General features: G+C 31.0%; 1 protein-coding gene across 1 annotated transcript; it reads right to left on the minus strand.

Annotated features, from left to right (window-relative positions):
• Positions 1-390: 390 nt before the first annotated feature.
• On the minus strand, positions 391-4,121 carry LOC114738360 (tryptophan synthase beta chain 1-like). The gene is made up of 5 exons (XM_028926393.1): positions 3,755-4,121; positions 3,178-3,534; positions 2,529-2,971; positions 2,343-2,437; positions 391-1,020 (listed from the first exon to the last, which is right to left on the minus strand). Exons 1-5 carry the CDS (start codon positions 4,112-4,114, stop codon positions 845-847), a joined length of 1,431 nt encoding a protein of 476 aa, XP_028782226.1. The 5' UTR covers positions 4,115-4,121; the 3' UTR covers positions 391-844.
• Positions 4,122-16,870: the final 12,749 nt, after the last annotated feature.

The raw sequence follows: 16,870 nt of genomic DNA on the forward strand, positions 1-16,870 counted from the left end.
CCTCTCTGGAAAAATGTCTTCTCTAAAACTCGAACTTAAAACTCAAAATAAAAAAAAATCTAACGAAGTCTTGTATTATTAAACTAATCTTTTGTTGGTTTTTCTTGGGCCATTTGTTTCAATCCTCTTGTTCGTTCTTGGACCATTCATTTAACCATCAAAATGGCCCTCTTAAAAAAACTAGGTCTGTATAAGCGGAATCTGACTGTTCGTCTAATTAATAATTATATTTTCAAATGTTTGGTAAAAAATATGCATAAAATTTAAAATATATTCGCGTTATTTGTTACTTATCAAAAAACGCATCCCTTTAAAAGAATTTGATAGATCAATTTCCATTGATTAATCCACATAATTATAATATTGACAGAAATAAAAATTTTCCATTCATTATTCAAAATTGCCCTCTTTTCATTAATACAAAAATAAACAGATAACGCAACTCTTTGATCTTTACAACGTCACATCATTGGGCAACCAAAAGAAAGGGGAGAAAGGAAAAGGAAAGAAAAATACAGATGCAAAAGCAGAAACAAGCCTTGTTACAAAACTCATCACATGACATTCCCAAGCAAATACTAGCTCTCCTAAAACCCATACTCTGACAAGTCCTAGCGGGGAAGGGAAAAAAAAAAAAAAAGGACCACCGCCTTGAAGAACTCTTGAAGTAGACTTGATTGACAAAAAGTAAATATAGACCAACCCAACTACACACACACAAACATGCAGCCAAACACATATCAGTGAGATTGAGCTTTGACATGTTTATGTGTTCCTTTGTAAATCAGCTTGGTTTACGACATTTTCTATGAACTGGGTCTATTCAAGAATTTCTCCATCAGCTTCATACTTTGAGATACTTGATGGCAGTTTGAACGTCCTTGTCACCTCGGCCGCTGCAGTTAAGGACAACCTTAGTTCCATCCGGAAGAGATGGGCAGAGCTTTTCGAGGTAAGCAAGAGCATGAGATGTCTCCAATGCTGGGATTATGCCTTCTAGTCTGGACACTCTCTTGAATGCTGCAAATATCACAGCAACGGATCCTTAAACGACACTAAAAGACAGATATTGATAAGGTTATAGGATACAACACAACGCGGACATTGTAATATAATAAAAAAAATAGTGTATCAACGCAATTTGAGTATTGTATTGTACATGAATACGTCTGATTTTCAAAATAGCAGTGATTCTGTTAGTAGATAGAGATAAGTCACAAGTGGCGGAAAAGCAACAGTTTCTGACCACAGAATGGAATAGCTTCATTGAAAATGAAAAATACCGCTTCAGACTATTCTAACAAAGATCGGGTTTGTTTGCGGCTTTCACAGACTATGAAGCCACCAGGAAACTTGGAATAACTGTACAGGATATGCTGTCTTTAGGAAATTTATTTTCGTCTATTCAGGTAGTGCTAGGTTAAAGCAACGTCGCTGGTTGCTTATTTATTTACTTAACTAGGGGGAAAAAGATGTTAACGCTACCCAAGCAATTCTCGCCAGGACCAAAACTGATTACTGCAGAGTTATACTAACATCTATACATCCAACGAACAAAATGACATTAGCTAGAATTCATCAACAAAAGATGGATGGTTCAAGTCAATCGCAAAAGCAAGCAAAAGTCCCAATAAAAAAAGTATGCTTAAGATGGTTCCATGTTTTATTCATGATTGTTAGTTAGTTACCTTGAAATTCAACAACAAAAGCCCTGGCCTTTGAGAAGTAAATCAAACCAATATAGAACAACTTGATATAGCCATAAAAAACATATCCTTCAGCAAAGATTTTCAAATATTCCAGAATAATTAAGAAAATCTGTTTGCAAACAGAATTAAAAAATCTCTCCTTCTGCAGAAATATTCAGCACATAAGATTGTTATCGTCTTAAACTGCAACAATGTATGCAGTTTTTGACTCAATCTATTCTAGTCAAAAGGAAGACAGGGGCATCTCATGTAAAATTGGAATGCATCGTGATTCATAACAGTATTACTGTCTATATAACCATTTTCCTAACAAAACATGGACATTATTTAAAACTGATTGCATCTTTGTCTCTGAGGTAACCAGGACTTATGATCAACATTCTTCTTCCTTCTTTAGTAAAATCAAACACCGAAGTGATCACTCTCTGATTTTCTAAAGAGTCCTGATGATGCTCAACTCCATATGTATTAAGAGATTTATGAGAGGCAGCACTGTTGAAAGAATTAAAAAAAAAGAAGAAGAAGCATATTCCTTGACATTTAAAATTCAAAAACCACTCTAATTTTCACCTTCCGTCAGAAATAATTAAATATTGGATAAAGTGAAGGGCAAAAATCTCAGAGTAGTCATACCTTCCAATGCTTCGTCATCAGTAACACTGTAATATTCAGCACGTCCTATATCTTTCAAGAAGCTGTGCTCTGGCCCAACACCAGGGTAGTCCAAGCTGTGCATGTTGAAAGAATAAAAAGCAGACTTAGAATAAGTGAAATCAGCATAGACAAAAGAAAACAGATATGGGAGCACTGGAAAATTACCCTGCACTAATAGAGTGGGGCTCAATAATTTGGCCATCATCGTCCTGCAACAGATAGCTCATTGCTCCATGCAAAACCCCAACTTCTCCTTTTGTTAATGTTGCTGCATGCTTACCACTATCAATACCAAAACCAGCAGCCTCCACTCCAATCAGCTTAACATCTTTGTCACCAACGAATTCATGGAAAAGTCCCATGGCATTTGAACCTCCTCCAACACATGCTACTAGCACATCTGGTTTCCCTCCCCATTTCTCCAATGCTTGTTTTCTCGTTTCCTTGCCAATCACTGCGTGAAACTCCCTTACCATCATTGGATACGGATGCGGCCCAGCAACTGAACCCAAAATATAATGAGTTGTCTCCACATTGGTCACCCAATCCCTTATAGCTTCTGATGTAGCATCCTTCAGTGTAGCTGTCCCAGAATGCACTGCTCTCACCTACGTCACAGAACCACATTATTAGCAAGGCCAACCAATAGAAGTTTAACGTCAATATCGGGCAACTAGGCTAGTAGGTTGCATAAACCCCATAAATTTTCAGATGCATAGGTGCATAATTCAATGTCAGAAACCCTTACTTAAGCTTGAATAGTAATTGGTAAAAAGGATTATATCAGCAATGTATAGCATAAAGATTAACATACCTCAGCACCAAGAAGACGCATTCTGAAGACATTAAGTGCTTGCCTTTCCATGTCTTGTGCACCCATATAAATTATGCACTCTAACCCAAATCTGGCACAAACAGTAGCAGTGGCAACTCCATGCTGGCCAGCTCCAGTTTCTGCAATAATACGTTTCTTGCCCAGTCGCTTGGCAAGCAAAGCTTGGCCAACTGCATTGTTGATTTTGTGAGCTCCAGTGTGGTTAAGATCTTCCCTTTTTAGATATACGCGGGGCCCTTCACCGTTAGGACGCTTGTAATGCTCTGTCAACCTCTCAGCAAAATAAAGAGGAGTCTCCCTACCGACATAGTCTCTCAGAATGCTATTCAGTTCTTTCTGTAATTCAATAATTTTTGTCCAAAAAAAATTGTCTTAGATTACCGAATCATCTACTTGTGGGGATTACGGATTCTATGGTTGAAATCATGTAATGATTGAATAAAGAGGAAAGCCCTAAGGAATGAGAGATTTATAAAAAGGGAAAAAGAGCTTGAAGATGTCCAAATTAAGTTCATCAATTGGCAACGAAAATATAGTTCTAATCAAACTTAAACACCTGGAATTCTTCATCCGCCGCCAGGGAATGGAACGCAGCCTCGAGCTCAGTGAGTGCATACATAAGAGTTTCAGGGACATACTTGCCGCCAAATTGACCGAACCGACCAAACGAGTCGGGTCGTTGAAGCTGAACCGACCCATTATCATCCTTCATGAGGTCATCCATGAGAATAACAGAGGCGGGGTCCCTGGTCAACGCGAAGGAGGCGGAAGAGGAAGTTCGAGCGGTGGTTCTAGCAATGAAGGAAGAAGAAGCGAAAGCAGTGAATTTGAGGGATTTGGAAGGAAAATGCAACGAAGGGTATTGGTCCTTGTGAAGTCTGCAAGCAGCAGCAGGGCTTGCAAGGGAGGCAGCCATGGAAGCTTTAAGAAGCGGTTTTGGTTATTGCATTATATACACCAGTGGTTGTGATTATTATTTATTACTACTTTTTTTATTAAAAAAAATTGTTTTAATGGAGAAAGTCAGCAGCCGAAGAGCCCGGATCTATGTGCATCTGTGCAGGCGTCCCGCGGCACTGATTTTACAGTGAATGAACATTAGGCATGGATTTCAGGTGAATATTTAAAAATTACATTTAAATAGTTTAATTTTTTATTCTTATTTTATTTTAAAAAAATTATTAAAAAAATACTGCTGAAATAACAAAAATTACAAATAAGAACTCATGACAATACTAGTATGAGTTTTGACAACAATAACATGAGTTTTGATGATAATTTTTATAAATCAGTCTGTGTACGTAATTTTTTATTTTTCTATTTTGATTTTTGTCATTTTTTCTTTTATTTTTAACTTAAAAAAATATAATATCTATACTAAATGTGGAGACTGTCCTGACTATAGAACTGAGTTTTTCAGTCCTGACCGTATAAAGTTGAATTCAGAAACTACTGGATCCAAATTTACAGTCATTTTTACCTTCTTTTTCTTTTTTTGTCATAAGATTTGGATTATCATTTTATTTTATTTTAGAAAATTCAGGGAGAGGAGTGCCTTTCTCTTTCATTTTCTCTCCACTTACCATATTTATCATCGGACCCACATTCAATGACTTAGATTTAATACATCATAACAACATTATTATAATATTAACTAATAAAAATACATTCATTTATCACATAAAAAATCGTTGTTGGTGACTTGGTGCCATTTTTTCATTCCTTGGATGAGTATGAATTTATCAGTGATAGATTCATTATTAGAGATGAATAGGACGTACTTATTCGTTATTTTTATGTTGTTTCCTTTTTTTGGGACAATTTTGTATTTTGCTTCCATGCAAGAACATGGCCGGTGCCAGATGCAAATATAAATTTTGTCTTATTATTCATAAAATATTAAATATGAATAATAAACACAATACCACTCGTGATCCTTAATATAAAACTTAGTCAACTATTTTGGGAAAGTTAAAAAAGCTAAATAAATTACTTTAAAGCATCATATTTATTTTTTTAAACTAATTTGTTTTACTTATAAATCGATATATAATCTAATAGTACACACAAGTAGTTTAAATAGATCACATAATATATACTATGATTGAGTAATTTTTTTATTTTTTTTATTTTTTTAAATTAATAAACTAAATCTTTATATTAAAAAACAGTGATAGTATTCTAGGGGGAAAAAAATGAGTGAGGTGTAATCTTAGAAGATTCAAATACTTATTTATTTAGGGAGGAGGGGCTATTGTTGCAAAATAAATGAGTGGATGATAGTACACATTGTTTTGCTGTCAATTATTTTAATGGAAAACGATATAAAAAGAAAATAGAAATTTTAATATTTTAATTTAGACACTTAAGAATAGGGGTGAGCATTCGGTTTTCCAATTCAGTTATCGATACTAACCGAAATAACCGAATAACCTAATAGAGCAAATTTTAGATACCGAACCAAAACCGATTAACCGAACTAACCGAAACCGAATTAACCGAAATATTTCGGTTCGGTTACCTATTAACCGAAATATATAAATATGAAAAGTGATTTTAAATTAAAAATAATAATAAAACACAATTATAACCAATAATTAATAAATATTTCAACATTTGATGCGATTTATTATAATAATATTTATTATAACTATATTTATTGAATATAAATATATTTAAAGAGTTCACATAAACCCACATATATATTTATTATAATAATATTTATTAAATATAAATATATAATATATTTATTTCAGTTTTCGGTTATAACCGAAATTTTTTTCTACTAAACGAACCGAACACTGAAACCGAATTGTTAAGAAAATAAAAACCGAATATATAACCAAAAACCGAAATACTGAAATTCAATTCGGTTCGGTTCAGTTTTCGGTTACGGTTCGGTTTTGCTCACCCCTACTTAAGAAATCAAAATTTTAGAGGAGAAAGTGATGTCTAATTTGATTTATGTCAATATAGTTAAATGATAAAAATATCTTTTGCATCAAAAAGTGTATTAATATGAACAAAAAATGACAAAAAATATATTAATAAATTGTTAACTGACAATAATAAGTATTGAACAACTAATAACAAGAAACATACTTGCACTAACAAGTCTGACAGTTTTTTTTAAAAAAAAAAACACTGATACAAGAGTATCTTAGTCATTTGATAATATTTATAAAATATTATAGTAGGTATTATTTTTTTCTGAGATTTTAACATCTTATTGCCGAAATTGAAATATTGTAATTTCTAATATTTTAATGTCATTTTCCCATATTTAAATGCTTGATGTTATGGTTCGAAATGATTGGACAGAATCAATGCAACGACGTATTTGGTTTCTTTTGTTTTTTTCCCTAAAATTTTCTTTTTGCATCTTTGCAATTATTCACTTTCTTAAATTGGTATCAGATGCTCGGGAGGGCGGGTCCGACTAGTCGCAAACAGGAAGGCAAGGCGCCGTGTCCCTACCATGTCAGCGGCTCGAATCCTAGGAAGTCCTCTTCTGGGGGGCGCTTTGGATTAGTTTGCACCCAATGTGGTGTGGGACACCGGAGGAGTTAGCGATACCATCATACTCAAAAAAAATTGGTATCAGATGATGCCTTCTTTTTCTTTTCTTTTTTAACTCTTTTTGAAATTTTTTTAGACCTAAACTTTTTTCTGAAGATAAACGTGAGCTTGAACAGATATGGTTTTTTGGGTAAGGAATGACTCAAGAATTTTTCTTGGATTATAATTAAAGCTCAGGCCCGTAATGAACGGCACCAGACAAAAAACTAATAACGCGTCACCCGTATGAAGATGATAAATTTATGAGAAAATTACAGAGAAGGATCAAGAAAAGATTATATTTATTAGGGAGGATCTAAAAAAGTGTAATTATTTAGAAGGACTAAATATCAATATATCAATTCTAAAAATACTAAAATACCCCCAACTAAATCTCCGACAATTTCTCTAACCACTAACGTTACAACTTATTTTTCATTAATAAAAATATTTTTGCACTGTTATTTTGCTTTTATATCCATATGTTTATGATCTCAATTTTCAGGTCTAATAACAATAAATAACTAAATATTGTTAAAATACATTTAGCTGAAACTATAACCTCACTCCATCTATACTCAATTGATTGTAAAACCCAAAAAAAAAAAAAACATACAAATCAAATGATTGTGAGTGTGAAGTTTGAAAATTGAAATAACAAAAAAGCAACATACGAACAACAAAAATATTAATAAATCACATAGATCATGACACTAATATTATCTAACACATTAACTCAAGGAATCTCAAAATTAATCTCCAAATATCATCCAGATGCAATTAGATTCGCTTATATTAGTTGGCAAAGTTTATACAATATCGCTGTCGTTATTAATGATCTTATAACGGCACAAATCATGAATTAACAATGGTTGGTATAGGGCAATGAGAAGTATTAATGGTGTGAATCCATATTGAGGAATGAGAGAGATGTGCCGGTATGAGATATTAAATATTTAATAATTAAATTAAATCAAGGATTTAATTTAAAATTCAAAAGTAGTGGTTAGAGGAAAGATAGGAGATTTAGTTACGAGTACTTTCATATTTTTAAAATTATATTTTAATATTTGGTCCTCCTAAATAATTACACTTTTTAAGATCCTTCCTAATAAATATTAATTTTTGCAGGTCCTTCTCCCTGATTTTTTCTAAATTTATTGCTTAACCTTTTTTTGCCTGAAGATAAATTTATTACTTAACCAATAAAAATGTATTCAATTAATAAAGATTTGATCCAAAGCTCATAAAAGTAAATTGTGAGTTCAAATCTCATTATCAGTATAAAAATTTTATTTATAGGCAATATGTAGTGCTTATGTAATCACTTTTTAAATTTGGTAACATATCTTGAGTCTAATAAATTTCAATGCTCAATTCATTCAAATTTTAAATTTTGAACCGAAAAAAAAGGAAAAAGAAAATGATGATCATTTCTTACCGTCTTTGTGATCATCATCTTGCGAGATAGCTGGTAACCTCACAGCAAACACAACTAATTTTTTTAAGATTTGATATAGATAAGCTATATTTAAATATTGTTGAAATTAATTAAAAATATTGTTTGTTCATAAAATTTAAATCCGACATTTTAGATATTGATAAACTATATTCAACTAATTTTCTTTCAAATTTTTAGTTTCTTCTTATTAGTTCTCTCACATTCTATTTTATTTTTTTGATAATTTCTTGCATATCTTTTCGTACTTTTTCATATGCTCAATATAATTTGTTTTTTCTTATATTCAGAGTTCTTTTTTTATTCACCATAACTTACAGCAACTGTTTGAAGGTATTTCTTATTTTTCTAATCATCTTCATTTTTTGGTACCAACTGACATACCCAATAAAAATAGGTTTAGGCATTATTGAAAAAAAAAAGATCTAAAACAATTTAATTCAATAACTTATGTGTTGCTAAAATGATGGAATGGTAAGAATGTTTTTATCAACCATTTGTAAAATAAAATTTTTCATAAACTATTGTTTGGTATGCAATTAGAATTTAGAATGAATGATTATAACTCTATAACACTTTTTATGTTTTATGTTAATAGTCAACTTTCATCTGCTTATAGGGCATCCATTCCCTCCACTTGCAAGTGGGTTAATCCCTCCTCAATTGTAAAATAAATAAATTGTTTTATTGTGCGTATTTTTTTAAATGTGCCTTTCCTGTTTTGCAACTACAAAGGCTATAATAATATCAAGGATTATTAATACTATTTTTAACGCTTGAAAGTTGACCTGAATTGTTTTATTTTTATCCTCTAAAATTTGAAATAAGGTTTCCAAGGATCAAAATCAATGATCTCAAATAATATCAATAAAAACTTTCTGCTCAGAGAAAAAAATCATTGAAAAAATTTATATTAGATTAAAAACCTACCATATCACGAAATCAGCCATGATCAACCATGAAACAAGTAAGAAATCTAAATCAAATCAGAAAGCAGATCATAAAATCAACTATATCCAAGCAAATGGAAGAAAAAAATATACAAAAACTATAAACTCAAAATATACATAATTACGTACGTACACAATTACATGTGTGTGTATATATATAATTATAAACCAACATATTATTTTGTAGGGAGAATTATTGTGAAATCCCAAAAAAAAAAATTACTAAAAAGTTTCAATAACAAGTAAATAACTTAAACATCTTATTTTCTGCTTTGGATCTTCTCAGTTGTCCGTTATGAGCCTTTTGTTTTTTTTTTTAAATGGTCATTTCATGAAAACTTATTACAATTCTCCCCATTTTATGTCATTATCCATTGAGAGTTTCAGACTTGAAACCCGTATCCCTAATTTTATGAAACAATTTGCATATTCTACATCACTCACGTCTAATTGATTCTAATTATAATTAGTGTTAATTAATAATATAGATAAATAATTAAGATACTATTTAATGCCCATAATCTAAAAAGATATGCAATGATTTCAATCAATTATATATTCATGGTAAAAAAAATCAATTATATATTTGAAATGATTAATTAAAAAAATTTTAAACTATCATTATTTTATGTTATAAAAACCTACAGGATTATGTCAAATGTGAAGTTCCACATCATTTAGAGAATTGAACGAAGCACGTTTTATAAGGATACGAATACCTCTCCCGCATAGACGTGTTTTGAGGGTGGCCACGACTGCATCTAGGAGGACAAAGCCATGAAATGATTACGGCTACACCAAACCGGACAATATTTGTAACTGACATCTAAGATAGTTACGACCACACTTTAGAACCTGGAGATGTTACATTCGGTATCAGAATTAGGATTGACTTGGTATGTCAGCGAGAATGTTAGGCCTTAAGGGATTGATTGTGAAGTTTTATATCAGCTGAAGACAGAAATGAAACATATCTTATAAAAGTGCATATACCTCTCCCTCGTAGATATATTTTTTGGATGGCTACGACTGCATTCAGGACCTAGTGATGTTACATTTGGTATCAGAGCCATGCGAATACTTCTCTCTTGTAGATGCATTTCTTGGTGGCTATAATTGTAGTCAAGGGAACAAAATCATAAAATGCCTATGGCTGCATAAAGAAGACAATATTTACAAGCAACACTTAAGATGGTTACAATTACACTCTAAGACTTGGAGATGCTACCAAAATTTTCTGCTCAAGAAAAAATTAATAAAAAAGTTTATATTAATTAAAAACCTACCAGATCATAAAATCAGTCATGATCAAATAAAAAATCTAAATCAAATAAAAAACTAGATCATAAAATCAACCATATTCAATCAAATAAAAAAAATACAAAAGCTATAAACTCAAAAAATCATACATATATACACACAATTACATATATATAAGTATAAATAAACATATTATTTTATATGGAGAATTATTATGAAATCCCAGAGAAAATAATAATTACTAGAAAGTCCCAGTAATAAGTGAGTAGCTCAAACACATTATTTTCTGTTTTGAAACTTCTCATTTCAAGCCCATCAATTGTTATAAAACTTTTTTGTCAATAAGTTCCTTCATATTAATTTATTATAATTTTTTCTATTTTATACCATTATCCATTGAGAGTTTCGGATATGAAATTTTATGACACAATTGCATATTCTACACCACTCACCTCTAATTGATTTTAATTTTAATTAGTGTTAATAAATAATACAAATAAATAATTAAGATACTATTAAATACTCTAATGTAAAAAAGATATCAAATGATTTCAATCAATTATATGTTCATGATAAAAAAATCAATTATATATTCGAAATGATTAATTAAAATAATTTTAAATTATTATTTTATGTTATAAAAACCTACACGAGTGTGTCAAATGTGAAGTTCCATATTGGTTGGAGGAAGTAACGAAGTACGCCTTAAAAGGATATAAATATTTTTTTTTAGTAGATGTGTTTTCAAGGTGGTTATAGTTGTACCAAAACGGACAATATGTGCTAGCGACACCTAAGGTGACTATGGCCACACTCTTAGACTTGAAGATGTTACATTTGACATCAAAGTCTTAAGACCTGAGGAAGTTACATTTGGTTTCATAACTAGGGTCGAGTCGATAAATCAGCAAAAATGTTGGATCCTAAGAAGGTGGATTGTAAAATCTCACATCAACTGAAAAGCAAAACAAAGCACGCCTTATAAGGGTGATACATTTTCTTTGTAGATGTGTGAATTTTCATTAGGTATCAGAACCATACGAATACCTCTTCTTTATAGACACATTTTCTAGATAACTGCAGCTATACTCAAGGAAATAAAATATTAAACAAAATCGTAAAATAGCTTTTATCTCTCTTGTTCAAATCACCTATTAAGTCGTCATGGTTGGTTCTTTAATTCTTTGGCTATCTTCATCTCCACTTACTATTTCTTGTTTTTGTCTTGTTCATTTATAGTTTTTTATTTTTTTCTTGTAAACTTTTAAGAAAAAGAATAAATCATAACTTGGTTATAGTTACACCAAAGTAAACAATATCTGCTAGCGACACTTGAGGTGGCTACGATTGTATTTCAGGATTTGGAAATGTTACATTTGGTACTAGATTTTTAGGACCTAATGATATTATATTTGGTATCAGAGTCCTAGGACCTGAGGATATTACATTTGGTATCAGAGTTCTGAGACCTCAGGATGTTACATTTGGTATCAGAATCAGGGTTGAGTCGATATGTCGACGAGAATATTGGGCTCTAAGATAGTGGATTGTGAAGTCCCACATCAACTAAAAAGAAAAATAAAACATGCCTTATAAGAGTGATATATGTTTCTCAGAAACGTATTTTCTGAGTTTATATTCCAGAATCTGAAAATATTATATTTGGTATCAAAACTATCTAGATATCTCTTTCATGGATGTGTTTTCTGAGTGGTTATGTTTATATCTAGAAAAACAAAATATTGAGATGACTACGGCTACAACAAAACGGATCATATCTGCGAGCGACATCTATGGTGGCTACGATTGCATTTCGAGACTTGGGAATATTACATTTGGTATCAGAGCCTTAGAACCTTGAGATGTTACATTTGGTATTAGAGTCAAGGTCAACTTGATGTATTAGTAAGAATGCTTGACCCTAAAGAGGTAGATTATGAAGTCTCACGTCAGTTGAAGAGGAAAACGAAGCATGCTTTATAAGGATACGGATAACTATATCTCGTAAATGCATCTTTAAGGTGACTACAACTATATTCTGGGATCTAGGAATGTTAAATTTAGTATCAAAGCTATGCGGATACCTCTTTCTTGTAGACGTGTTTTCTAGTTGACTATGCTGCACCCAGGAAAACAAAACCTTGAGATGGTTACGGTCGCACCAAAGCGAACAATATCTGCAAGTGACACTTGAGAACTTGGTGATATTACATCAAACTCAAACTTAAACAAAACCAAAAAATAGCTTTTATCTCTTTTGTCCAAATCACCTACCAAGTTGTCACGGTTGGTTTTTTACTTTTTTGGCTATCTTCATCTCCACTTACTATCTCTTGTTTTTCTTTTTCTTTGTCTTGTTTGTTTATAGTTTTTTCTTCTTCTTGTAGACTTTTAAAAGAAGAAACTATGGGCACAACAAACATGACTGTGGACATGTTGATTCCATTCATTGCTCCAATTGTGTCAAATGTTGCCCTAAGATATTCTCTCATTCTTCTTTCATGTCCCACGCTTCTTTTTTTCAATTATTTTAGGATTAACATTGTATCTAATCTATGAAATCTGATCTTATTTTTATTTAGGTTCCTAATGCTTTTAATCTATGAAGCCTTATTTTAAAACAAAAACTATCAGTCTTAAATTTCAAAGACTAAAATCAAAACAATGTCCAACTTATAAGGACTAAAGATAGCTTTAATTTATTGTTGTGAACCCAGTTTTAAAGGGGTAGGTCTCCTAACAATGATTAAAAAAAACTCTATACATTTATCTCTTTTTGGATCCCTGAGAGGAGCTTAGGCCATACTTTTTTATTTAAAAGTGATGAGTTCTAAATTTAGGATTGTGATGGTTGGACAAGGCCATTAAAAGATGTATTGTAAGGAACATGGTGGAGCAGTCTGCTATTAGAGATATTCAGGAAGCGTATGCATATGAGTGTACATGAGGTTCATTTTATTTTATTTTCTGAATATTTACAAACTTTCTTTTTAATTAATTAATTAATTATTGGATTTAGAGTACAAGCTTCCAAAGATCTATGTTTAGATGCAATATTATGTGTCTTGCGTTGTTCACTCCCATATTATGAGGGTTCATTTTCATGAAGAAAAGAGAAATTGTCAACCACCACAGCCACAACAATTCCTTTGGGCCATGGTATCCCAATTTATTTTTATTTTTATTATTATATTTGGTATGTTGTAAAGATTTGTTATTATAATTATAATAATATAGGAATTGAAAGATATAGAATCTGACTCAAATATTATCTTCAGTTACAAGATGTTAATTAATATCTTTTTTTATATAATGGTATTATTTTGACTTTATACTCTTTAACAACTTCTTGGCATTTTGTATTCCTCAAGCACTTATTTATAAATATGATTAAGAGCCATCTTTTTTTTCCTCATTTGATTTTGATGTTCAACCATTTAAAAATAATTAGAATATGTTTACTAGAGCGTAGATATTTTTTTTTATTAAAAATAATCTTGTTCGAAATAACAATCAGACAAGGAATGACTTCACAAGCGATCTCCCAAGCGGACTTTCCCATGCTTCGAGGAACTAAGGCGGCCAATGAATCTGACCTCCTAGAATAAACAAAAACGAAGACTAGAAGTGAATCGAAGCAATCAAAGGACTTTTCTCAGTTTGAGGAAGCACGGGCTACCTCGTGCTGGTCAACCTGGGCAAGCACCTCCTCGTCCTCGTAACGGTGGTGCCATGAAGCAATCCTGGAATTTCGATTGCATTTGTTCGCCTACTAATTTTGTCAAAATACTTGTCCTTTTTCGGTTTCCCCCCCCCCCTCAAGTATAATTTGTTTTGTGCCTTTTTATCAATGATAGATTTATTATTAGAGATGAGTAGGATGTGTATCTTCATTATTTTTATGTCATTTCTTTTTTTAGACGAATTTTATTTTGTTTCCATGCAGAAACACGGTCGGTGCCAGATGCAAATATAAATTTTGTCTTATTATTCATAATATATTAAATATAAATAATAAATATAGTACTACTTCTAGTCTTTAATATAAAACTTAGTCGACTAACTTAAAAAAAATTAAACAAATTACTTTAAAGTGTTATTGTTTTGTTTTTCTCAAATTAGAAAAACTAATTTGTTATATTTATAAACAGATATATAATCTGATGGCACATGGAGAGAGATGGAATCTTAGAAGATCCAAATACTTATTTATTTAGGGAGGAGGAGCTATGGTTACAAAATGAATGAGTGGATGATAGTACACGTTATTTTGTCATCAATTATTTGAAGGGAAAATGATATAAAAAAAATAAAAAATTGTAATATTTCGGTCAAAATTTTATAGGAAAAAGTGATGTCTAATTCAGTATTTTACAAATATAAATAAATAACAAAAATATTTTGTATCAAAAAGTGTATTAATAAGTTGTAAACTGATAATAATAAGTTTGATAGCTTTTTTACAAAAATTGATACAAAAGTATTTTAGTTATTTAAATACATTTACAAAATATCATATCAGACACTTTTTTTGGTTGAGATTTTAACCTCTTTAGAATTGAAATATTGTAATTTCTATTTTTTTTAATGTCATTTTCCCTTACTTGAATGCTTGTTGTTATGGTTCGAAACAATTGGATAGATTGTCACCAAAAAAAGAAGAAGAAATGATTGGACAGATTCAATGCAGCGGCGCACTGGGTTCCTCCCCCCGGGGTGAAATGTTTTCTTCCCCTGTTTGTTTTCTTCTAAAGTTTTCCTTTTCCATCTTTGCAATTATTCACTTTCTTAAATTGGTATTATATGGTGTCCTTAAAAAAAAACTTTTCTAAAGATTTTTTGACCTGAATTTTTTTTCTGAAGATGAAAGTTCGGTTTTGACGTGAGCCTAGACAAAAAGGTAATCACTTTTTTGGTGGGGAATGACACAGGAAGTTTTCTTGGATTATAACGAGAGCCCAAGCCCGTAATGAATGGCACCAGACAACACAAGATCCGATGCATCACCCGCATGAAGATGATAAATTTATTACTTAATCAATAAAAATGTATTCAATTAATGGAGATTTGATCCAAAACTCATAAAAGTAAATTGTGGGTTGAAATCTTATTATCAGTATAAAAATTTTATTTATGGGCAATATGTAGTACTTATGTAATCACTCTTTAAATTTGATAAAATATCTTGACTCTTAATAAATTTCAATACTCAATTCATTCAAACTTTTAAATTTTGGATGAAATGAAAAAAGAATGATGATCATTACTTACCGTCCTTGTAATCATCATCTTGTGAGATAGCTCGTAACCTCACGCAAAACCCAACTAATTTTTTTAATAAAATTATGTTAAACAAGATTTGATATTGATGAACTATATTCAAGTATCGTTGAGCTTAATTAAAAATATTGTTTATTCATAAAATTTGAATTTGGTATTTTTAAAAAATTATTTTTCTAATAGATGAGACAGCCTTAAAAAATCCAATACTCCTTGTTAGCCGCATAGATGCGTGCTTGCTGGTTCAAAGCTCTGACCCTAATCAAGTGAGCAAGTAGGGCTTTAAAAGTAGGGGAAAAGGATTGAGAGGCAAAGAATTTTGTACTGTTTTATTGATATTTTTAGGCTGTTATGAGTCTATCCTTGTGTCTTGTCTCTTCACCAATTTGAAGCCAAAAAAACCAATAACTAAGATTTGGTTGCAAATCGTTTCCTTTCTTTTTTTGGTTTTTGCTTCTGGCTAATCACTTATTTTGAACTTTCTTTTCCTGTCAAATTGCTCTTTTCCTGGGTCATTCTTTTCTTTTATATTTTTAGTTTCTTCTTATTAGTGCTCTCACATTCCATTTTATTTTTTTAATAGTTTCTTGCCTATCTTTTTTTATTTTCTGATATGTTTAATATAATTTTTTTCCTTATATTCAACGTTCTTTTTATTCACCATAACTCACAGCAGCTGTTTGAAGGGTTTTTCTTTTTTCTTTTTTTCAAATCATCTTTTTTTTTGTTACCACCTGACATATTAATAGCTTTAGACATTATTGAAGAGAAGGTCTAAAACAATTTAATTCAATAATCTATGTGCTGCTAAAATGATGGAATGGTAAGAATGTTTTATTAACCATTTGTAAGCTGTAAAATTTACATCAACTATTGTGTGGTATGCATGTAGAATTTAGAATAAATGATTGTAACTTATACATGAGTGGAACACTTTTTATATTTTATGTTGATATTAAACTCTTATCTACTTGTAGGGCGTCCAATCCCTCCACTTATACGATAAAGTTGGGATAATTAATCTGTAAATCCTTATATTTTCAACCAATTTTGAATTAGGTCTTTATAATTTTTTTTTTATCATGTCCTTATATTTTCACCTATTTTTTTAATTAGATCCTTGCATTTATTTTTCTTTTTATCAAGTCCTTATAAGTTCACTTTA

The sequence above is a fragment of the Neltuma alba genome, unplaced genomic scaffold (assembly GCF_004799145.2).
Source record: "Neltuma alba isolate B1F8T4 unplaced genomic scaffold, ASM479914v2 tig00013586_pilon, whole genome shotgun sequence".
Classification (NCBI taxonomy): Eukaryota; Viridiplantae; Streptophyta; class Magnoliopsida; order Fabales; family Fabaceae; genus Neltuma; species Neltuma alba.